At 39.2% G+C, this 25,989-nt stretch overlaps 1 protein-coding gene across 2 annotated transcripts in view; it reads left to right on the top strand.

Annotated features, from left to right (window-relative positions):
- The first annotated feature begins 1,695 nt into the window (after positions 1-1,695).
- The window catches only part of PRKAR2A (protein kinase cAMP-dependent type II regulatory subunit alpha), a 78,009-nt gene continuing 53,715 nt past the window's right edge, over positions 1,696-25,989 (top strand). For both annotated transcript variants that reach the window (XM_083354941.1, XM_083354942.1), the window contains exons 1-2: positions 1,696-2,124; positions 19,032-19,067. In XM_083354941.1, the coding sequence (XP_083211067.1) occupies positions 1,848-2,124; positions 19,032-19,067 (313 nt within the window). In that variant the 5' untranslated portion in view covers positions 1,696-1,847. The remainder of the gene's footprint in view (positions 2,125-19,031; positions 19,068-25,989) is intronic.

A 25,989-nucleotide genomic window follows, 5' to 3' on the forward strand; every position in this document is an offset into this window, starting at 1 on the left:
TCTCTTTTTCTAGTTGGGAAACATGTGATCTCATGAGGTTTTTGTGATATCACTCAGCCCAATATTGTTACATCACCAAGGCCAACCTTTTGAAATTGAGGTTTTAGGCTCTGGCTAAATCTGTGGTCAACAAAAGCTAACTCCAAATAGTCAGGTTATGAACAGTTCATTGTTTAATATATCACAAATGAATAAGGTATGCACAATCAAGTGATTAAATATAAGTGCTTGTGGGCCCATAAGACTCATGACCTTACAGTCCAAATCCTAGTGACTACTATAAGTCACTAAGGCCAATTCCAAAGTCAGTACAGGAATTCAGATTAAAGCAGCCTGCCTGATAGTGAATAAAACAGAACAGAGTTGGAAGGGACCTTGGAGGTCTTCTAGTCCAACCCCCTGCTCAGGCAGGAAACCATATACCATTTCAGATAAATGGTTGTCCAATTTCTTCTTAAAAATTTCCAGTTGTGAAGCCTTGACTTGTATACACTCAATGGAGCCCCCCACTTCTCTGGATATTTGGTGCTTGCTTCCCGTCTGTTTAAGAAAAAAGCTGAAGGCATCTAGTCCACATTCAGAGCAGCATCTATTCTATACCTTTTGTAAGAAAAATGGTGGTAGGCACTTGGTTTAAATCTTTTCTCCACCAGTAAAGAAGTGATAATGAAGAACAGAAAACCGCCAATTATTTCACTATCTAACACTGATGAAATAGCAAGATAAATCATCTTTCCTCCTTTTACTAAATATAATACACGCTTCTCTCGCCCATAAATTAAAAAAAAACGGCTAATAATGTAATGCCGGCACAACCAAAACACGATTTTGGAAAAAAAAAATATCCAGACGTTTTCCCCAGGTTTGAAAATCAGGAAAGAAAACCATAAAAAAAAGAAAAAAAAGATCCTCTCTGGAAAAATGTTGACATTTGCACGCTGACAAGCTTAATAATTCACATTTTCAAATTTCTGAGCAATTCTTTGGGAGCAATTTACGGATTGAGCAAGTTACTAAAGAAGAGCTGTCGCGTATTTTCCAACAGCCGCCAGGAAGACAACGAACCGATGGCAACAACGAAGCACAACGTCCCTTTTTAACCACCGCAGCCAACCCTTCCCTTCCCCACAGCCCAGGGGTAGGCAACCTCGGCTCTTTTATGACTCATGGACTTCAACTCCCAGAATTCCTGAGCCAGCATAGCTGGCTCAGGAATTCTGGGAGTTGAAGTCCATGAGTCATAAAAGAGCCGAGGTTGCCTACCCCTGCCACAGCCGGTTAGAACCCGCGAAGGAATTACAGCACCGACTCCCACCTGAAAACCCCGCCTTCCTCTGCGCACGCGCGGCATCCCGTCGCCCGCCCTTCCAATATTACTCGTACTCCCTTTTAACCCGTTCCCTTCGCGCGCCCCTTCTTCGGTATTGTGACGCAAATGATTCCACCCATTTTTTTTCTAATTCACGCCTCCTCGGGCGGCAGACGCCGCCGCCGCCGCCCCCCTCTTTTCTCCCACCCCCTCCTTCGCTCGCGCTCTCGGCCGTTTCCTGCTTTGGAGCGCGCGTAGAGCCTGGTGCGCTTCCGTCCCAGTCCCTCCCCCCCTCCTCCTCCTCCTCCTCCTGCTGCTCCTCCTCCCCTCAGTCCCTTTCTTTCTCGCGTGTCAGGCGGCGGCGCGAGCGCGGCTCCCTTGGCGGCGCGAGCGCGGCTCGGAGGAGGGGGAGTGAGCCGCAGGTGGGAGGCCCCGTTTCGGACGCCGTTTCGGGGGCGACGGCGGTTTGTCGGTTAGGCCAGTTCGGCGTTCCGTCCCCCTCGAATTGGTGAGCTCGCCGGCGGCGGCGGCGGCAAAGATGAGTATCGAGATCCCGCCGGGTTTGTCGGAGCTGCTGCAGGGCTACACCGTGGAGGTGTTGCGGCGTCGGCCGCCGAATCTCCTGGACTTCGCCGCCGAATACTTCAGTCGCCTGCGGGAATCCCGCGACCAGCAGCTGCGCGAGGCTGAGGCGGCGGCGGCGGCGGCCAGGGGCAAAGGAGTCAACTTCGACGGGGAGCCTATGCAGACGGAGTCCAACGGCGAAGAGGCGCGGAGGGAAGCGGCCGAGGAGGACTCGGATTCCGACTTCGAGCGTGAGTTGCGGCCAGGAGGGGGGCTGGGTGGACCCTGCCGAGGGCGGCCGAGGAGGAGGAGGAGGGGGGGTCTCTCCACGCGCGCTCCCCGCTCGGCTGCGCAACCTTTTCTCCCTTTCTTCCCGGCCGAGAGGATCTGACGATCCTCACGTGCGGAGGACTTTCTGTCTTTCTCTTTCTTCTTCTTCTTCTTCTTTTTTTTTTGCACGCGGGTTTCTCGCGCTCTCCACCGGCCCCCGGCGGGCTCTAGGTTAGGATGGAGAAGCCCCGGCGGGTCGTCGAGGCCGCCGGTTTTATTTATTTATTTATTTATTTATTTATTTTTAAATTCCATTTATATCCCGCCCTTCTCCGAAGACTCAGGGCGGCTTACAAGCTTAGCAGTAGCCTTCATTCTATGTATATGCCTGCTTGTTAGGGCTTTCACACACACACACACACCCCAAGCGGCATTATTACAAAGTCAGCTTATTGCCCCCAACCATCTGGGTCCTCATTTTACCTACCTGGGAAGGATGGAAGGCTGAGTCAACCTTGAGCCTGGTGGGACTCGAACCTGCACTGATTGCAGGCAGCTGGTGTTCCTTAAGGAGGCATTAGCCCACTGCTCCACCAAGGCTCTTTTAAGGCTCTTTTCCTTCCAAGACGTCGTGCGAACGTGGCAGAGCGGAGAAAAGAGAGAGCCGAGAAGCGCTCTCCGCTCTGCAAAATCCTCCCTGCCGTCCTCAAGGAACGGTGGGAGGCAAGGTAGAAATTGACCAGGTTAAGGTAGCAATGGTGGTTAATGCCAGAACATTGTTTGCGGGTATGGGGTGTTTTTTTTGGTGTGTGTGTGTGTGTGATTTGAATGCGGGGGGAAAAGTAGGTGTGACCTTGCGAATGGGGATCCTTAGTGGGTTTGCTTCTTGGCCTCCCCTCTTTCGTTTTGACATGCAGATGGCTTTGGGAGAAAAAAAAACAATAGCTGGATAATTTCGCATTTTACTTACTCTCCCGTCTCACTTCAGGAATGTCCGAGCGACTGTTGCTTTGGGTGTGTAGGTGACTTTTGAATGAAAATCTTTTTTCTCGTTTTTTTTCTCCTCCATTTTTTTTAAAAAAGAGGCCCAGCTGGAAAAAAAAAAGGTTTTAAGGAATTTCTTGTTTCGTGATTAAACATGAAGGTAGGGGAGGCCTCAAGGGGCATTAAATTTACTGTTCTTTGTGATTTTAAGAGTAGGGCAGCCTTTTCAGTGTCCAGGTTTTTTTGGGGTGGGTGGGTGGGTGTAATGAGCTATATAGAGAAGAGAATAGAGAGAGCCTGTAAGGTTAGAACACAACAATTTATGACTAGTAGTTTGTTTTAAAATAATATATAGGAAGGAGGGAGGAAAAATTGGAAAATATCTTATCTTGGATGATAACCCCCCCCTTCGTAAAGGAATCTCTTGAAGATTCTTCTCTCTAGTTTTTGTTCTAAATCTGTCCATATTCTACGATGTTTTTTCTTTCACATAGCAGCTTTTTACATGTTAGCCAATCTTTTTACTCCTCTATTTAAAAGAATATTTAGAGAAGGTTTCCTGTATTCTCATTATTTTATCTACCACATATTTTATGCTTAATAGTAAACAATGAAAAATATGTTTACAACTCAATAGCTATTTGCACATTCTAGGTTTAGAGGAAAAATTGGATTAGTTCATGTTCAAAATTGTCCAAAGGATCTTGCCAAAATGTGGATTAATTATCTCATAATTGGAACATGGTATAAGTAGCTAATCCACAAAGCAAGTGTTTAAAAATATTCTGAGTACAGGGACCAGAGAATATACCATAATGTAAAAGCATTCCATTACCCAGTTCAGCTCCTGCTGGGGAACATTTAGGAAAGCTTAGAATTAAGTGATAACAATGTTGACAGACACAACGTTCTATTTTTGTAAGTGTCAAAAAGTACTGTTTGAAAACCTCAGTGATAGAATAGTTATCGTCTAACCTTGTACATGTTAATTGAGAGGTAAGGCCCGCTAAGTTCAGACAGTGCTTTACAGCTTTCTGATCCCTTTCCCCTGGTTGTTAAATTATGTGCTATGTACTTTATATAAATGAGTTAACAAGTTCCTACGTTTAGCATATGATAACAATTAGGGAAGAGGAAGTTTTCAGAGAAATGGATATTCTGAATTGTATTTTTGTAACTGAAATGGTGATGATGCTTAATGAGAAACTTGCTGAGATGGGAAGCAGGAAAGAGCCAGTTAAAAAGCTGTTTTTATATAGTGTGTGAGAGGCTGTTGCAAGGGAGAGCAAAAGTGAATAGAAATGGAATGCTCTGCATTATGGGGAAATTCTTCACTTTCTAACATAAAATATTGGTAGGACTTTTTGTAGAAAAGTTTCATTTCTGAAGACCAGAAATTAATGGAACATGTAATATGTAATATGATTTGCACAAATTTTAAAAATGCAAATTAGTGTCAAGGTCTTATTAGGCATGGCAAATATTAAACAAAACTAAAATATTTCTGTTAAATATGGAAAAGCCATGATACACTTTTTCAAATCTGTATCTATTTAGTGGATCTGGATTGTGCTTTTACCTCCAAACCAGACTTATAATAAAGTTAATGAATTAATGTATTCTCTGAATTCAGAAATAGTTACATTTATCACTATGAATGAGAGTGACTAATTGAAATAATTAAGATATAGAGAAAAAAATAGATCAGTTATTAACAATGATAACTTAGAACCTTAGTAGTTAAATAGCTTCAAATGCTATTTAGATGATTGAGGATATAATCGGAATGTTTTCCTAGATAATTTGTAAAATATTTATGGTAAAATAAAACTTTGCTATGAGCCTTTAAAGAGTTTTATCCATTAAATTAAACATTGCCTAGAAAAGCAAATGCATTTATAGAGCATGCCTCAGTTTTAATTTGTTTAGGAAAGACCAATTTGGAAAAGGAAAGAAAAATACAGAGCTTCCTAGTAACTGTTAAAATAACAACATAGAGTGATTGGAGTAGAATGGTAAATCTCTTTCATGCCTCAGTGTACTGACTGATAGTGTAAACAGCAGCAGTTGGTGTACAGTAATTAAAATTCTGTCTGTTAACCATGTTAAGGCAGTGATTCAGAACATACTTGTTGGGAAGGAAGATTCATTGAAATAGAACAATTTTGACAAAAAAATTGTTGGAGTAAGCTGCTGAAACACTTAATGGTGATTATACAGAGTCTCTTGAGTGTTAAGACATTTAACATAATTCAGTGTTCTCTTTTAATTTGACATAGCTTTTTGTGAAAACTCATTGAAATAGCCAGAAAAAACCACGATGTTGCTATATTAAATGTCACAGTACAAGAGTAAAATGGTTAATATATCTTATTATGTTTGGTATATTGTTATAAAGGTAAGTCTCTATTGAATTGAGCACAAGTCTTAGAGATTACATGGATTATTGAAAAAAGGATTAAAATATGGGGAAAGAGTGGTAACTGGCCAGACTGGATTATAACTCCTTTATGATATAAAGTTGAGTCAGGTGGGATACAGGTATTGATGAAGTACAGTAATCAACCATTTTTATGCTGGACATTGGAGATAAGCAACATTTAAAGGGGCACAAATGTGCATTAGGGGTAAAAGATGTAATTCTGAAGGATATTTGATTAGAAAGAAGTAGTACAGTCCTTGGGCTCAAAAGATATGATAGTCCTATTACTGACAAAATAATATAACCTTGGTTATCTTTGGCACATGATAAATTCTGAGCAGTGTTTAGTCTACTTTTACTTTTTTGGAATTTGATATATTTTGTCAAGCAGGATTAGGAGATAGTCCAAAAGCCAGAGAACATTACTTTTTTAAAGGGGTCCTTGGAAATCTTTCTAAAATCTCTTGGTAGATGCTATCCTTCAGAGTTTTTAAAGCAACCATTTCATCAAGGACAAAATAAGGCTGCCTGCATGAGATTTCACAGTTGAAAATAAAATTATTTGCCACATTCTACTGTTTTTGGGGGGTATATAGAATGTACGTAATTGAGTTATGAAATAGGATATTGTCACACTATGGCTCTATGGTATAAGAGTTTTTAATACCATAATTTTTAAATATAGTTTAAAATATATTTTAATCAAAAGCTCTATATTAATATAGATGTGTTGCTCTCTGGGTACTCTTCTTTTTCACTTGTGTTCCTTTGGTTGCAATATGCCCCTTCAAGTAATAGCATTCTAAGCAGATACATTTTAATTTTTTCATTGTAGTCACAAATCATTTCTAGAGTGGCAGTTATATTTCTTCTCCCAGAACCCCAGAAGTAGGATGAAATGTTATTAACTTTGCTGGAGCTCCCTACGGTAATTATGTTATGATTTTATCCTTGTTACTGTGTGTTAAAAGTAAATGTTCATATCATGTAGTTTGTAACTGTTGAACATTGTAACTGGACTCGCAGCTGTATATTTTATAGCTGATTAGTTTATTTAGAAATAGTGTTTGCTTTGGGTATTCATTTTACAAAATGGATGCTTTGAGTATTTTCTGTTCCCTGATTTATTCATCTATTCCAGGGGTGTCAAACTCAATTTCATTGAGGGCCACATCAGCATTGCGGTTGCCCTCAGGGGGCCGGGTGGGTGTGGCCAGGGTGGGCGTGGCCTACTGGGCGGGCGTGGCTAGAGTGCATATGGCCTACTGGGTGGGCGTGGCCAGCTCTACATCGTTCGCCTCAAGGGTGCCTATGGGGGCCTGGGCAGGAGTGGGACAGATCTGAGGGTCTCTGGCAGAAGGAGGGTCTCTGGGCCAGGGCCAAGGCAGTCGGGGCCGTTCCCTCACTGTTTCCAGGATTGCTTCGCGGGCCACATGAAACCACTTCGCGGGCCGCATCCGGCCCCCGGGCCTTGTGTTTGACATGTCTGATCTATTCCTATGCTAAATGTGATAAAGTCTTATATCAACAGATATAAGGTATATTTAATACCTGCAGACTTCAAGATTTCCTGATGAAGTAGAAAATCAGCATTGCTCATTTTTTGTCCAAAACTCAAGTGATATTATACAATACTGAAATGTAGCAGTATATGTAGGCATATAGTAAAGCTTTCAAATGTTACTATGTGCATAATACAGTGTCAGCAAAAAAGAAAGAGAAAGAGAGAAGGAAAAGAATCTTTCCCTACTAAAATAAACTTTTGCTTACAGTGATTGTGGGTTGCCAGTCAAATAAACCAAAGACTTCAGTGAATGTTATCAAATTTGATGTCACTAGTTTATCGGACACCAGTTAGAGAAATGGTCCTTAGTTAATGTGATAAATTACAAGGATATCCAGAGTATCATCTCTTAAATCAGGTTTAGAATATTTCCAATTAGCCGAAGTTCCTCAGTTTTTCTTGAGTACTGTAATTGTTTCCTTGCTTTTTCATATATTAAGAAATTTGAAGAAACATTAAAATTCTAGAATGCAGTGGAGTTTATGCTCAAAACAGGATTTGCTTTCCTCTTCTAATGGGAACATTGACTACAATACTGAAGGAAGCAAATAGAGGGAGGAAATAATAGAAATGCATTCCTGCTTTTTAATATCTGAATGCAGTTGCTGGATATGCTTGGTGGTGGTTATGGTTTGGAGGAGAGAGACAAACTTACAGAAAATCAACCTTAGCATGATTGAGTGGTTGTGATTATAGACATTCTCTGACTCAAGATAAGTATAATATTAAGTACAATATAAGTACAATAAGTACAACTGGCTTACAACTTGGGTGTCTCCTGGACTTGCAGCTTTTATTTGAGCTGCAGATGGAAGCTATGGCAAGGAGAAGCTTCTGTTTGAGCTGCAGATGTAAACTGTGGCAAGGAGTTACCTTTTTTTTTGCATCAGGAGGTTTTAGAAATCTAAAAAGGGTTCCATTTGCAGGGACACCATAGCAAGAAATAAAAATATTAGCTACCACAATTCATCTGTTCCTCCTCTTGATGCTTTGTCTTAGCTTATCTGGTTTGAACTGCAGCTCTTATGACATGCAGAGTGGCAAAAAATTCTTTCACTTGAGAGATTTTAGCTTAGGGGAAATTTAGCACAGTGATCTGTTTGACAGATAGCAGCCTAGTATAGTGTGATCAGCTAGCTAGCTGCTGGCCTATATAATTGAACTTTTTAACTACAGTCTTTGACCAGCTTTTAAAAAGTATCTGTATGACTGTCCTGTTTGGAAATAATTGGGGAAAGCAATTATTATATTATATAAGAGACATCAGCCTTCAGAATTAGGGCAGAGTTAAATATTAGTTAAGGCAAAGTTTCTAAGGAAAAGGGAGTCCCACTGACACTTCAGAAGGAAGAGCACTAAAACATGGCATGGAAAAAGCCCATTTATATTTACCTTGAATAAATATAGATGGCCTTTTTCCATAGTCCATTTTGATTTATCCTGATTGTATAAATATCCTGCAATAAAGGGTTTGCAATAGTTAATATTTGGTAATAAAACTCAGGAACCCTGGTGTGATCACTTCAACAATGTCTCTGATTTGTTCCTTAGCCATTGATTTAGCTTCTACAAGTTTGGGGCTTTTTCCAGACTAAATAGAATTATGGGTATATTCATGCCCATGTCTTTGGGTCTTTTTTGTTGCTTCCATTCTATTAAAGTTTCACTTGCTAACACAGGGGTCTTCAAACTTGGCCCTTTTATGACTTGTGGACTTCAACTCCCAGAATTCCTTAGCCAGCGTGCCTGGCTGAGGAATTCTGGGAGTTGAAGTCCACAAGTCATAAAAGGGCCAAGTTTGAAGACCCCTGTGCTAACATGTTTGCTTAACTAGACTTTACTTGTGGCAATAATATGTTAGGCCTAGTGTAGATACATTCAGTCTTCATATATTTGTTTTGTGATTTACTTTTAATTCTTGTTCACATCCTGGAAATGATCAAATTGCCTCAGTGTAGTCCTTCATGCTGTTCCACATTCACTAAAAATTCACTCTTACCCCATTCTCTTTTACTACACACTTAAGTACTTCATCACTTTTACATTCAGCTTAGTTTTATGTTTTCCTGACATCCAACTTAATTGACAAATCCAACTTAATAAAGTGGATAGAAGCCTGCTTTTCTATATATCTGTTTTTGCTTCTTTAAGCCAGGAAATGTTTACTTTCGGGCAGGGTGGATTTGATTTAAATCAAGTCAATTTAAATCACGATTTAAATCATTTAAATCACTAGCAATAAGGCTTGATGTAAATCAACTTGATTTAAATTATAATTTTTAAAGAGCAACTGTCATCTCTGTCCTGCAGCAGCTCCTCCTCTGACCCGCGGCTGACTCTCAGACAGTCCCACTCACTTTAATGGGATGGCTGGGGATGCAGCAGTGACACAATAAAGTGAGGGATGTGGTGGGCAGCAGGTGAGTGGATGCCCACTAACAGGCACTGCCATGATGGATCTGAAATGACATGTGCTCCTTAAATGTAAGGACTCATTCTTGCTGGTAGTTAGAATCTTTAATATTGTTATTTGCAAACAAAATGAAGGTTTCCTATTTAGAATAATAAGCTGTCAGGTTAGTAAAACAGCGATATCAGAACCAATTTTAGGTTAATAGGTTAATCACACATAGTTGGAGAACTCAAATTCTTTTATTTAATTAAAACACTTAGAGCCTGGTGCAGATGCATTTCTCTTGAAACAATCATACAGTTTGTAGTGTACATAGATTTGCAAAACAATGGGATAAAGGAATATTCCAGAACTTTGTTTTATGATTTATCTTGTGGTTACTGTGAAATTGTGTGAATGCATCAATGTAGTGCATGTTATCTCAGCTAGCAGAGCTTGGATTCATTGAATGAGTTTACCAAAAATGTAAATATTGCAGAATATACAGCCTCATGCTACATAACTAAGCTCCATTTCATGCTGAATAAACTAAATTATTAAATAGAAACCTATATTTAGATAGATTTTTATTCCAAAACCATTTTATTAAAATAAATTTGATAAAAATAAAAAAATCCAATTTAATTTTTTTAAAAATCCATTTTTTTAAAAATCCACCCTGCTTTTGGGCAAGTTTGGCAGTTTCAGGGTCATATAATGGTTTATTGTTTATTGTTTCCAAGGTCTAGCTTCTTTGATTATACTGTAGAGGCCTCATAAAATAGGATGAATTTTCCTTCAACAAATGTTTACTCCTCACACCAGATGTCATACTCTTCATCACATTTCTATCAGGTTTTGCACATCTTAAAATTTCTTCATCTGTTTTTCCACCTTTGATAAACATTCTGTCAAGGTATTTAAATTCATTTACTTGTCTTCCATTTTTCCTGTCAAAGACAACTACAGTAAACCCTTAGATTAGCAGACCTTGGTTTAACAGATTCAGCGGATAAAATCCATTTGCCATTTTGAACATGCATTGTACAGTATGGATTTTATGCATTATGCAAATACATAAAATGTGTATGCATATCATACACATTATACACGTTTGTAAAATCTATAACATAGAATAGGCAAAAATCTTATCTCATCCATTGTTTTGTGAACGTATAAACCCCCCTTGGGTTTAATGGGCCTATTTCCCTATATTACTTAAACTGGTGTTTCAACTTTGATCCATTGATTTTTATATCCGTACTTTTCATTATTATTTAATTATTTTTCTTTTTAACATTTGCTACAAAATGTTTGGGTTCCCAGCCAGCACAGCTTCATTTGCATACAGAAGACGTGCATTCATGTCCCCATAAATAACACAAATTTATCATCACTACAATCATTCCTTATATATTTATCCATAAATAGATTAAGCAACAAAGGCAACATCACATATTTTCTTTATTTCCAACAGTTCAAGGACTTATAGCAGGGGTGTCAAACTCAATTTCATTGAGGGCCGCATCAGCATTGCGGTTACCCTCAGGGGGCCAGGTGGGTATGGCCAGGGTGGGCGTAGCCTACTGGATGGGCATGGCTAGAGTGCATATGGCCTACTGGGTGGGCGTGGCCAGCTCTACATGGTTCGCATCAAGGGTCCTATGGGGGCCTGGGCAGGACTGGGACAGATCTGAGGGTCTCTGGCAGAAGGAGGGTCTCTGGGCCAGGGCCAAGGCAGTGGGTGCCGTTCCCTCACTGTTTCCAGGATGGCTTCGCGGGCCACCCGGGCCTTGTGTTTGACATGTCTGACTTATAGCATCTTCCCTGCTATATCTCATTAGAATGACAGATTCTTCCCAGAGAGGGCAGTCTCAAAGTTACCCAGGTCATAAAGGGATTTAGACTTGAAATCAGCATCTTGAATTGCAACCAGGACCCCACTGGCAATCATTGCAGCTCCTGAAAGAATGATATTACATGGGAGAGACAAGTTATACCCATTATTTCTCAGTCCATTGCATTCTGGATCAGCAGAAACTTCCAAATCATCTTTGAAGGCAGCCCCATAAAGAGGAAATTGCAATATAAGCAGATCTCAACTTGCAATCATTTAATGACCATTTGAAGTTACAACTCCACTGAAAAAAGTGTGACCGTTTTTCACATGACTGTTGCACCATCCTTATTGGTCACGTGATCAAAATTCAGACTCCAAGTTTCTGGGAAAGCTGGCAGGAACAATTGTAAATGGGGGTCATCTGATTATGGAGTGCTGCAACTGGTTGTAAGTGTGATTTGGTTGCCAACTGCCCAGATTCTAGACATATGATCATGAGTGTGCTGGGACAGTTGGAACTCTGAGGATCAGTCATAAACGCCATTCAGGGCCATTGTAACTTTGGATGGTCACTGAACAAATATTTGTAAGTCAAGGACTACCTGTAATATCTGGCTAATACATAAAACTTAATTATCTAATACCAGCAATATCTGGCTACAGATTTCTTTGATTTTTGTTGAGTCCAGGGTCAGGTGGCATGTAAGTTTAATAAAATATGATTGTTGTTGTTAGTTGCGAAGTCGTGTCCGACCCATCGCGACCCTATGGACAATGTTCCTCCAGGCTTTCCTGTCCTCTACCATCTTCTGGAGTCCATTTAAGCTCACGCCTACTGCTTCAGTGACTCCATCCAGCCACCTCATTCTCTGTCGTCCCCTTCTTCTATTGCCCTCAATCTTTCCCAGCATTAGGCTCTTCTCCTGTGAGTCCTTCCTCCTCATTAGGTGGCCAAAGTATTTGAGTTTTAGCTTCAGGATCTGGCCTTCTAAAGAGCAGTCAGGGTTGATCTCCTCTAGGACTGACTGGTTTGATCGCCTTGCAGTCCAAGGGACTCGCAGGAGTCTTCTCCAGCACCAGAGTTCAAAGGCCTCAATTCTTTTGCGCTCAGCCTTTCTTATGGTCCAACTTTCACTGCCATACATTGCAACTGGGAAGACCATAGCCTTGACTATACGCACTTTTGTTGACAGGGTGATGTCTCTGCTTTTTAGTGTGCTGTCTAGATTTGCCATGGCTTTCCGCCCGAGGAGCAAGCGTCTTTTAATTTCTTGACTACAGTCCCCATCTGCAGTGATCTTGGAGCCCAGGAAAATAAAATCTGTCACTACCTCCATTTCTTCCCCATCTATTTGCCAGGAATTGAGAGGGCCGGATGCCATGATCTTGGTTTTCTTAATGTTTAGTTTCAACCCAACTTTTGCACTCTCCTTCTTCACTCGCAACAAGAGACTCTTCAGTTCCTCTTCACTTTCTGCCATTAGAGTGGTATCATCTGCATATCTTAGGTTGTTGATATTTCTTCCAGCAATCTTAATTCCAACTTTTGATTCATCTAGCCCTGCCTTTCTCATGATGTGCTCTGCATATAAGTTAAATAGGCAAGGCGACAGTATACAGCCTTGCCGGACTCCTTTCCCAATTTGGAACCAATCAGTGGTTCCGTGTCCAGTTCTCACTGTTGCTTCTTGGCCCGCATATAGGTTTCTCAAGAGACAAATAAGATGTTCTGGTACTCCCATCTCCTTAAGAACTTGCCACAGTTTGTTATGATCCACACAATCAAAGGCTTTAGCATAGTCAATGAAGCAGAAGTAGATGTTTTTCTGGAACTCTCTAGCTTTCTCCATGATCCAGCGTATGTTGGCTATTTGATCTCTAGTTCCTCTGCCTCTTCGAAATCCTGTCTGTACTTCTGGTAGTTCTCGATCCACATACTGCTGGAGTCTAGCTTGTAGGATTTTAAGCATAACTTTACTAGCATGAGAAATGAGTGCAATGGTGCGATAGTTTGAACATTCTTTGGCACTGCCTTTCTTTGGAATTGGAATGTAAACTGATCTTTTCCAATCCTGTGGCCACTGTTGAGTTTTCCAAATTTGCTGGCAAATTGAGTGTAGCACTTTTACTGCATCGTCTTTTAAGATTTTGAATAGCTCAGCTGGAATATTGTCACCTCCACTAGCTTTGTTGTTGCTCAGCTTTTCTAAGGCCCACTTCACTTCACATTCTAGGATGTCTGGCTCGAGGTCAGTGACCACCTCATTGTGATTATCAGGGACGTTAAGCTCATTCTTGTATAGTTCTTCTGTGTAATTTTGCCATCTCTTCTTAATCTCTTCTGCCTCTGTTAGGTCCCTGCCATTTTGGTCCTTTATCATGCCCATTTTTGCATGAAACGTTCCCTTCATCTCTCCAATTTTCTTGAAAAGATCTCTGGTCCTCCCTATTCTATTGTTTTCTTCTATTTCTTTGCACTGTTCATTTAAGAAGGCATTCTTATCTCTTCTAGCTATTCTCTGGAATTCTGCATTCAATTGGGCGTATCTTTCTTTTTCTCCCTTGCCTTTTGCTTCCCTCCTTTCCTCAGCTATTTGCAAAGCTTCCTCAGACAGCCATTTTGCTTTCTTGCATTTCTTTTTCTTTGGGATGGTTTTGGTTGCTACCTCTTGTACAATGTTGCGAACCTCTGTCCATAGTTCTTCAGGCACCCTGTCTATCAGATCTAATTCCTTAAATCTATTTGTCACCTCTACTGTATATTCAACGGGGATATGATTTAATTCATACCTGACTGGCCTGGTGCTTTTCCCTACTTTCTTCAGTTTAAGCCTAAACTTTGCAACAAGAAGCTCATGGTCTGAGCCACAGTCAGCTCCTGGTCTTGTTTTTACTGACTGTATAGAGCTTCTCCATCTTTGGCTGCAGAGCATATAGTCAATCTGATTTCTGTGTTGACCGTCTGGTGATGTCCACGTGTAGAGCCGTCTCTTGGGTTGTTGGAAAAGAGTGTTTGCTATGACCATCGTATTCTCTTGACAAAATTCTATCAGCCTGTGCCCTGCTTCATTTTGTACTCCAAGGCCAAACTTGCCTGTTATTCCGGTTATCTTTTGGCTTCCTACTTTAGCATTCCAATCCCCCATGATGATAAGGACATCATTTTTTGGTGTTAGTTCTATAAGGTGCTGTAGGGCTTCATAGAACCGGTCAATTTCATCCTCTTCAGCACCGGTGGTTGGGGCATAGACTTGGACTACTGTGATATTGAATGGTTTGCCTTGGATTCGAACTGAGATCATTCTGACATTTTGAGGATTGTATCCCAGTATTGCTTTTCCTACTCTTTTATTGACTATGAAGGCTACTCCATTTCTTCTGAGGGATTCTTGCCCGCAGTAGTATACCTGATGGTCATCTGAATTAAATTCACCCATTCCTGTCCATTTTAGTTCGCTGATACCTAAGATGTCGATGTTCAGTCTTGTCATCTCTTGTTTGACCACGTCCAGCTTGCCTTGATTCATGGATCTTACATTCCAGGTTCCTATGGAGAAAAAATCTTTACAGCATCGGACTTTCCTTTCACCACCAGACATATCCACAGCTGAGCGTCCTTTCGGCTTTGGCCCAGTCACTTCATTCTTTCTGGCGCTACTAGTACTAGCCCTCTGCTCTTCCCCAGTAGCATATTGGACGCCTTCCGACCTGAGGGGCTCATCTTCCAGCGTCATATCGTTTTGCCTTTTGGTACTGTCCATAGGGTTTTCATGGCAAAGATACTGGAGTGGGTTGCCATTTCCTTCTCCAGTGGATCACGTTTTGTCAGAACTCTCTGCTATGACCTGTCCGTCTTGGGTGGCCCTGCACGGCATAGCTCATAGCTTCATTGAATTACGCAAGCCCCTTCGCCACGACAAGGCAGTAATCCATGAAGGGGAAAATATGATTACACGTACAAATTATCTGCCAAGATATCCTTTTGCTCAACTGATCCCAAGTACCAAGAATGATATTGATAGGTGAAAGAAATAAGGGAAGTGTATAGAGAAATTGGAAGGGAGACTTCAGATATTCTTATGTATACTGAGTATTCATGCTCATGTGATGACAAAAGCCATTTCTAAATGTTGCATCCATAGAAGAGATGTTCTTGGAACCAACTAGACAGGAATCAACTCTAAAGTTAATCCTAAGTGATATTCATCTTCCAATGCAATATGTTGTGTTACTGATAGGAAACAGCAACCACAATGCTCTGTCATCATACATGCAAGTGGAAATTGAGAACAGACTAAAATATAGTCACATTTGACTACAAAAGGGGAAAATTCTAAAAAATAGGCTAGTGAAAAGAGGCTTGACACTCAGATCTTTTCAAATGCCAGAGAACTATCAGGGAGACAGTATAACACAATTTTTAAAAAGGAACCCAAGGAGATTTGAAAAATTATAGCTTGGCCATTATTTGTTTTAGCAAAATCATCATTCATATTCAGTCATGCTGAAAGAAAATCAGCATGGATTGTACAAAGTTAAATCCTGCCTCACTAAGCTTCTGGAGTTGTTTTTTTTTTAAAGAAATCAATTAGCACTCAAATGAAGGTGACCTTGTCATTGTTGGATCTTTGAATTTACACAAACATCCTCATCAAACACTCTTGAGTAAACCTTATTATCCTAGTATAAGAGGACCTTTGTCCTTTTAAGTACAGATTTAAAAAAAGGAAAAAGGCGGGAATTAAGTGAGATTTCCTTTGTAGAGGGAAGTTTGTAAAGAATTTCTTAAGAATTTGTGCTGTTGCTTTTTTTTGCAAACTTGATCATAAGCTGCTTGAGTTAATGGTTAGGTAATGAGGTAGCCAAGTTTGGAGGGTTTAAAAGTTTTTTTTTTAAAAAAAATGCTAGAGTTAGAATGGAACAGTGGCAGGAAAGGGTATGTCTTGCTCTTCTGTTGGAAGCACACCAGAGGCACTTAGGTAGCCACCACAGTATGAGAAACAATGTCCTGTGCTAAGTTGTTCTTTTTAGCTCCTTACGTCGCTGTGTCCTTTTGTGGTTCTCAAAGGCAGACTGTAACAGCTGGGTAGACCTAGTTCTTATGGAAATCTTTAGGCTTATTTTGTCTGAGCAGGCAGAAGAACCAGTTTCTTTTCCCTAATCTATAGGATACGAATACATAGCTGACCATGCCACTGCTCTTGTGGGTCTTCAGGATCTTACCATACTGACAGGAACAGATTTATTGCTCACTCTATCAAAGTGAGCAATAAAACCCATAAGGATCATAAACCTTTCTTATGTATAAAAATGGCAATGCCAGTGGAAGCAGAGTAGTACTGTTTTGCCTTCACCATTGGGAAAGTTAACGATTCTAGGCAGAGAAACGTTTAGAATTAATTTGGAGGGAGTGAAAGATTTCAGCACACAAATATTTTGCCCCAAGTTATTTTGAAGGAAACTGGGTTGGTTTTTTTTTTAAAAAAAATTGTTGCAGTTCTTCAGGGAAAAATAAAGTAAAGGATGCCGGGGGAAGGGATTACGATAGGGAACAGTGAGTGCACTTTCCCCCTAGATTTTTCATGTTTCCCTAGCAATGAAATTTTGCTCGCTAGTAGCAGATTATGGGTGGAAATAAGGCGCTTTTCATCTGTGAAAACCAACTTCAGAGGAAGGAAAGGTTCTTCGGAGTAATATGTAGGAGAAGAGATGCCATTAGAAATTCTTTTTGCCTTCCAGAAGTGGGAACTTCTGATTCTGTGTAGAAGGAAAACTGAAATTCAAATGATGGAGAGAAAGAAAATGCCCATGGGTTTCTTGGAAGGAAGTCACCTTACGTGGAGATTCTGTTAAGCAGAAAGATACAAGCAAAAGAATAACATTACTTTCATGTTCCATTTTTCCCCTTGATTCACAGGAACTGTTTTTCTTGCTTGTGTTTTATTCCTCTTAACTTCATTTTTAGTTGAATGAATTTTCTGTTGACATAGGTGCTATTTCTGTTGACATACTGTTGCTATGTCTTAGCCTGGTTGCTGTTGTGATACCAGCTTTGGATCATTTATTATTTTTTTTAAAACATATAACTGCTTGTACAAGGCAGTCACATGTCTGTTTAGATTAAGCCTTCAAACTTGGCAACTTTAAGACTTGTGGATTTCAACTTCCAGAATTCCCCAGCTAGTGATATTAAAGTTGCCAAGGTTGCACACCCTTAATATATCTTTACCTGAGGCAAAGGGAAATGATTAGGTTTGATATTAACATAAATGTGCATAACATGGATTAGGCTTTAGGCTTTAAATGAGTAGAAATTGTTTCATGCAGATTTATAATCTTGTACAAATTCATATCAGAATATTTGATAGTGGCTGGTATCCAATAGCATGGGCAACTCAAAAATTGCAGACTTTAAAAAATATATATCACCCTCTACCCATCCTTAAGCGAAGCTAAAAGTTTTTCCTTGTTTTATTGGTAATACAAGATACCAGTGATGAAATAGATTAATCCACATATAAACTTGAACATTCATCTTCACGTCCCAGTTACTTATAGATAAATAAATGTATTGCCTGTCCAATTGCTATTCCTTGACAAGATTTAGATTCTGGTAGTTTTCAAAAGAGAAGTGACTATACACAAAGGGTGATTCCTGGAAAACAAATTTACAGCAAGACTGATAATGGCAGATAGCATAAAAGTGAAAAGATTCTTCCAATAAGCAGTTTAATCTAGAACTACAAATACTAATTGAGTTACAACCATAATGGAGTCTTCTCATCACAGCAGTAACTATTTGCAGCAGTCATTAAGCAAATGACTTCAATTGTTGAGCAAACCAATTGTTCATCATGGGTGCAGTTTTACTGAAAATAAAAATTACTAAAGTAAATGCCAGTTTTTGGCATAACTGCTGGGAGTGGGGGAGAGAACTGTCAGAAGTTTAAATCTGGGTGATAAGTACCGCACAGGTAGATCAGCTAAGTAACCATTTGTAAGTCAAGGACTACTTATATTTAACTTTTTACTGTGCACTATTAACAGTTAATTAAGTGTGAGTGTAAGGGCTCGTAAGGACTCTGACAGTGAGCATCTGTTTTATGAAAATTAAATCCTATGAAATACTGTAAAAGCAGAGCAAATTGCTTTGGGCAGTTCTTACCTACAAAGATATTTGTCTAACAAATTACTGAGCTTTGCATTTTTTTGTATTTTAGATATATTGGCCAACCTGACATTTAAGCAGTAGTTTACTTACTGTAGTCGATCAAGAATTGCATACTTGTTCATGGACTGCATATGATGTCTGTTATATTTCTGCTCTGTGCTTATGAGAGAATTAAAGAAAAAAACTGTTATAAGAATGAAAGCTTTTCTTCTGTGCCCAGTTCATAAATGCAGTTTTCTATTCTTTCTCTTTCAGCAGCATAGAATTTGTTTTAAACTTAATGTTCTTAGAGACATCTTTTTGTCAGGGCTTCAAGCTTATATTCAAGAAAATCTTAACATTAAATATGCAGTTAAAATAAAGGAAGGTTAATTAAAATCAATATTAATAAAAGAGCCAACCTGTTATAGAACAAGAAGTTGATAAATCTGTTGTTAGATAATTATAATTCTTTTTAATAATTTTATCCACCAGTTATTTCCTAACTTACTGGACATTTTTTGTTTCTGTTGTAGCTCCTGTTATTAACAAGTTTAACAGAAGAGTATCAGGTCAGTATTCTTTTATCATATAATTTAAACAGTTTTTCGGTGATGACCTTAATGTGTGTGTATTTTTTCAGTGTTGCCAAATAGTAAAGAAAAGATTTTGCTATACTTTGTGTAGCTGCAATTGTTGAAAAAACCAAATATTAACTTCAGGAAAATAAAGAAAAAAGAAAAATTGCAGCCCTAGATTGTTTTAGTATGGCTGCTGCTTAACTAATGTAAAGGTTAAAACTAAGTTTTTTGGATAAAAAGCCAAAAAGTCATAATATTGACTAAAATATTCAAGCCTTTCCTTGAGCAAACACGTGAGAGGATAGACTATTTTTTAAATTTCCTTCGCAGCAAACATGACAGACTGCCTTTGTTCCAAATTTCTGGTTTTATTTATTTCTATTGTATTTACCAAGGGTTATATACTGCTCCAATTAAAACAGTGATTGAGTAACTTATATTCCTCAGAACAATATAGGACTAAATTACATCAAACAGAGAACTACAAATAGCACAGCAATAAAATCATAATACTATTACATTGAACAATATAGTAGATTTGTAGTAATACAATAAACTTCACAAAACATATGTTTGAACCGAAAAATATTTGCAATTCATAGGCTTGTGCCTTTCTGAATCTCTAATAATGTTATGCAAAGATTTGGTTCAAAGCTTTGTGTAAAAGTGAATCAGTTGAATCACCCCATCAAATTTTGTAACTTTTTAGTACGCTGTTTCATTAAGAACTAATTGAAATAACCCTAAATTGTTACCTTTTTCTAAGGCAAAGTACAGTATAAATTTATATTGAAATTATAGTTGTTTTAATAGGGATTTATTCTTAATATGGCAGAAATAAAGTAACCTATTGTTAATGCTTTTACTATTTATATGCTGAATTTTAATCATTAACTTTCAATAATAATAAAATTGAAGAATGTTAAACTCTCCTTGGAGTTGAATTTGATGCCTGGTGATTACAGGAAATTGTCAACAATCTAGAAGTAGTTTGCCTTGCTGCCTTTTGGGATTTTTTTTTTGTTTGTTTGACATCCCAGTCTAGCCTTTACCCAATGACTTGGATCCAAGTCTCTTTATTGACTTTATTCAATGTTATCTATTGAAATTAATTGTCAAGTTTCCGACTATGGGCTTTTCAAGTGACTCTGAGGCATTGTTTAACTTAAGTCCTTTATTAGCCTAATACACCGGCAAATGCTTGCTTGAAGGAAGCTGGAATCTGAAATCTCTGCCCCTTGCACAATATATTAAAACACAATTCTCCACCTTTCTAATTTTGTCATAATCATATTCTCCAATTAATTTAAAGAATCAGTTTCCCTTCCGTTAGAAAACCAGCCAAGGCCTTATCTTCTTTGGTTAGAGAGATGGCCTTGAAGGTGCAATCCTACTCATTCCCCCTCCCAACCTTAAACTAAATATTTTAAAGCAATACACAAGTTTAACATATGAAATGGCTGCTACTTCATCTCTTGTCAAGCAATAACATCCGATGTTAGCAGCATTGACATTAATATTATGAAATTATTAATTTTTAACAGACTGTATAATGCGAATTCCTCAAATCTAGGCGCTTTGCATTGTGATTTCAGTGTTTTCTAATCCTAGAAAAGCAATATTTTGAAGAAAAGGATACTCATTTTTTAAAAAAACTACCTGAAAGTGATTTTTACTGTGCATCACTACAACTGGGTATCTTAAAACTATCTTAGTTAAATTCTCGCATGTATTAAAACTGAGAAGACATGCAAATAGAGGGCTTAGGGAATTGCTTTGAAGGTGTTCTGTACCAGCCTACTACCGGCCCTGCAGAAAAGGCAGGGACAACCCCTTTACAAGAAGGCAAGAGGCTGGAACTAAGCCTGCCAAATTTATTAACATAAAACAGCAAACAGAGCAAAGAGAGCAAACACGAACCATGAAACAGGAGCTATTCAAACGGTTGCCTTCAGCAAACCAGCCCTCCCACACATTCCCCTTTTAAACAGTTCAGGGCATGGCTTCTCTCTGCCTCCTTCCGAGGTGCCCCATTGCCTTCCTCTGTTTACTCCTGATTGACTGCCTCCTGTGTCGGGCGTCCTTGAACAGGGCCAGCTGTGGGTCATCTTCATCCACGCTGTCAGGCTCACACAGCTGGGTCTGCGTCGTGACCAGATGGGAGGGGCCTGGCTGAGGGCTCTGTGGAGCCTAAATATTATTCTCAGCAAGCTCTCCAACACCCCCCTCCTCCTCCTCTGAATCGTCCGACCCAACTGCCGAACCCACAGGCTGACCCTGAATCACAACAGAATGATAGAAGGAAGAGCCACCACAAGGCAGTGGTCAGATAAGAAAATCTTGAGCCTGGCCAAGTATATAACTCTCAGACAAGTTCCCCCCTCCCCCCAGTTCCCAAGTAGATGCAGTGAGGGAGGGGGAAGCCCATTCAGATTTATAAGATACCATTACTATAGTGGTTACAATAAAAGTAGTTCTAGACTATATGGCATTGGTCTACCTTGTTGGGCTGGCATATAATTATTGAAAGGGTAGCTTAAGTAGAATTCCAGATGTTACTAGAACTGGTCCATTAGCCAGAGCCACACAAACTAGGGTAATAACACTATGGGGGAGTGTGCGCAAGCAAATCAGGGTTAAGGGTGGGCTTGTACAAGGAAAAGATAGATCATAATCATAATCATAATAGTAAAGTTGGAAGGGACCTTGGAGGTCATCTAGTCCAACCCCCTGCTCAGGCAGGAAACCCTATATCATTTCAGACAAATGGCTGTTCAGTCTCTTCTTTAAAACCTCCAGTGTTGGAGCATTCACGGCTTCTGGAGGCAGGTTGTTCCATTGGTTAATTGTTCTAACTGTCAGGAAGTTTCTCCTTAGTTCTAGGTTGCTTCTCTCCTTGACTAGTTTCCATCCGTTGCTTCTTGTCCTGCCTTCAGGTGCTTTGGAGAATAGCTTGGCTCCCTCTTCTTTGTGGCAGCCCCTGAGATATTGGAACACTGCTATCATGTCACTCCCTAGTCCTTCTCTTCATTAAACTAGACATTCCCAATTCCTTCCTTCCAAATGGGTGTGTGTGTGTGCAAGCAAATCAGGGTTAAGGGTGGAGTTGTACAAGGAATGGATAGATGACAGAACTTGCTGAAGGGAGTGCGCTTGAGGAGCCTAAGCTAGGCAAGTCCCGAGAACAACATCATGTTGCAAGTTAAGAAGATCAAAGATCAAATCCAGCCATTTACTTGACAGGAAGAAGCACGGTTCAGCCAATTATATAAAAGAGATGACTTGTGCTAATTGGCTTTTGTGGCAAACAGCCTTTAAATTTCCTATCTGTGACTCTGTCTGTACATAGTTGTTGAGTTACCTGGAACCTTAAACTGGATTGTTCTTGGATCTTCTTGAACCTGATATTTGTCTCTCTGGACACTTTTATGAAAGTTAGTTTTTGTACCTCTTTGCTATGCAGAAAGCCTTGAATTTGTGGTATGTTCTGTGGTGGTGATCATGAATTAATATTTGAATTCACTGTCAAAGGCATGGCAAACTCGCAATGTCATGTGACATCGCCCAACGTATCGCGACTTTTCCCCCCATTGCCGGCAATGGGGTGGACGTGGTTTTGACTTGACGCTTCCGGCCCGTGGGCTGGCAAGCTTGACATGTCTGCACCATCAGAAGCTGGCTGTGGACATTTAACTGGTAGTGCAAAACAACGTGATTGGAGGAGTTCCAGGCATGCAAGTGCCCTGTAAAGAGCTGGGTTTTTCCTGTAGTATTATGTGAAGAGCACAGCCTAATCCATCACCCATATCATGATCTGTCTCCACCGTAGTGGCAAGAAAGAGAGGCTAAGCACAAGAGAGGCTGAACACAGGTAGGCAAGGCTGGCCAGTGGTGGAGATTTGGAGCCTAGTGTGCTTCTCTTCAAGTATTGATTTGGGGACTTCAAAGTGAGGGTGTAGTTGGCAGCATTCTAGTCCTCACTTCTGTTTTATTTACAGGCTAAGATAAATGTCCAGTTACCCTTTTCCTTCTGCTCTGTCTGGACAAGCCAGCTATCAAAAAAAAAAAAAACCTGCTAAGAAGAAGAACGGGTTTTGACAAAGCCCTGAAGATCTGGATCCCTGTTAAATTGCATTCTGGGCTCCACTTTGCTTTAGGCAAGCCGACACTGGTTCTGTTTTCTGCATGCAAGTCATCAGCTTATTCTAATCCATTCACAGTGTGAGGAATACATTCTTAAAGTGCTAGATTGCCCTATTTCATAGTCTCTGCTGCTTTTCACTAATTAACCTACAGAAAATTGGTAAAAGGAAACCGCTTTTACATTTTTAAAGGATCTTTCAAAGAATTGCCTAGCAGCAGCATGTTTTTCACAGTGCACAACTAGGCACAGAACTGAACCTATTGGAAGAAAGTGCATTGTAGATTCATTTCAACACAAGTCATGATTAAGAACAAAAAATACTTTTTGGCAATTGTTTCTAGGCTTTCTAATGTTTGTGCGGAGTACAGACTTTTTGCATTTGGCAATGCATCTGCAAAAGGAGTTCAGAAATATGAGAATAAAAATAGTCTATTAACACACACGTTGTTGCACTTGGCAACCTCAAGCTAAACAGCATAGCACCCCTATCAGTAATGTGTTGTATATTTTTACATATAATATACTGTATACAATTTTAAAAAATCTTGTTATGAACCTGTTCTCGGTAGTCTGTTGCCTTTCTGCATTGTTTCAGGCACTTATATTTCTTTGTGTTTGGAAAATCTGTTTGCGAATCTTTTAATTGGGAATTGATCAAACTACTGATTTATTAATTTTAATGTGTTTTATATTTTAGGTCTTTTTTAATGTATGCTACATATATATATATATATATATATATATATATATATATATATATATATATATATATATATATATATATATATATATATATATATATATATATATATATATATATATTGATGAATGAAGAAGCATAAATGAGTTGTAATTCCCCAGGGTGACATCATCACACTCCACTGCATGAATTACTGTCCCTAGATTAAGTGGTAAATTAAAAGTATATAAGATTACTGTTTGTGGGGAAAAGAATGAGAGAGCAGGAAGCTTTTACATGAATGAATCCCTCTCTTGGAGCTCCAGAGTGTCACAATTTATGATCTCCAGCTGCCAAAAAAGCACCAGTCCAATATGATGCTTAATCTCTGAATGTGAACAGCTTCTGTCACCCACACACTTCCTCATTCTTTAACTCCTAGTCAGTAGCAGCAGAGATTGAATGTGTGCTCACTGTTTTGTTGGCTGATGCCTTCTCAAACTACGGTTTGGAGAAATGACAAAAACAAATAAGCCAACCGAGAAACATAGAAACACTTGGAATGATATGTTCCAGACTACGGATAAAATTCTGGAGCATGTGATTTAAGCTATATACAATACCTGAAATCTCTTTTATCCTCTCTTTTATCCTATAACAGAAAAACTTCATATCTGTGGGACAGTTAATGCTGTATGGGTAGAAATTAAATTGTTCACCAGAGTTTAATTAATTCTGTTTCTTTCTTGGTAACAATGGAAAGCTTTGTCTTACATTGTAGCAAAGGGTAGTAGAGTTCTGCGGAGGCAGGTGAAATGTCTTTCATGGCAGGTAGGGAAAAATAAGTTTTTAATATTTGCATATTCAGAATATATCAGTATAAAGATAATACCCTATGTATTATGGGTAAACTAGAAATGTATTTGTCTAATATAGTGTTTTAAAAAACACAAACAATGAATGTACTTTATATATGGTTGCATTTAATAGGGTCATTCCCCAGCTGCAAGATGATTATTTTGTGCAACTTCACATTGCTCTGTGGGTAAACCAGACCTTATTAGCATTTATATTGAGGAAAGCTCAGCTGGCTTTCTGCAAGAGGAGAGATTGACTTTCTAGATACAAAGCATTAAGCATGTGTACACAGGCCTGTTCTTGGAGTGCATAGGCACAAATACATGTGACTGGTTATGTCTTTTGCAAGCATTTCCAGTTGGAGTTTGGATACTTGGAAAAAATAGCAGCTTGGTCAAACAGATCAGAACCGTCACAAGGCTTTCATGCTTCAAGCAGCCTTTCATCCTTTAAATGCCTGCCTGTGGATGATTTGTTGTGCAGAGAAGACAGATTTATTACTGTTTTCATATGTGTTCATCATGGCAGTGATTTAAGCAGAGTTGTTTTTGCTTTATAATGAATTTTGCCCCAGTGTGTGCTTGTATCTTGATCTGTTTGACAAACAAACTGTACATGTTTTGCTCGTAACACGATCAGATAAGTTTTTAGGATAAAGGTAGTGTCATGGCAGTAAGAACAATGTAGTATTATTTCTTCTTCTCTCTGCTATACTTTGAAATATCAGGATTTTTTCCTCTGTCTCTTTACTCCCTGGTATGTAGTAAGCTTTTGGCTCCCAAACAAATGATATTCAGTGATTTAAATATTGTTTGCCTTATTCTTGGTAGATTTCAGATTTTATGATTATTTCCTAGAGAGAGAGATTCACATTAAAAAGATGTTGCCTTTTTCAACTGACCTTTTAAAAATGTAAATGTCTTTTTCACTGTTGGTTTAAAATGCAAAGCAGCTAAAATATTTTTTCCTGATTGTAATGTGGGCATGCTTTTAAGAATATATTTCTACTTCAGCCATCTATTTCGAATACATATTGTGGCTTTGTTATCTCAGGTATATGCAATTTATAAAGCCAGTTACCATTTAATCCTGATTTTTGTTATAGGAATCTTGTAGGCAAGTTTGGGGAAGATTTCACCTTGTGTACAGCTCATGTGTACACCCCCCCCGCCCCCTTGTGTATGCATAAGGATAATGGCCATATTTTAGCACCCTGCCTGTAAAGTCAGGTT

Source organism: Vipera ursinii, assembly GCF_947247035.1.
Source record: "Vipera ursinii genome assembly, chromosome: 2".
Classification (NCBI taxonomy): domain Eukaryota; kingdom Metazoa; phylum Chordata; class Lepidosauria; order Squamata; family Viperidae; genus Vipera; species Vipera ursinii.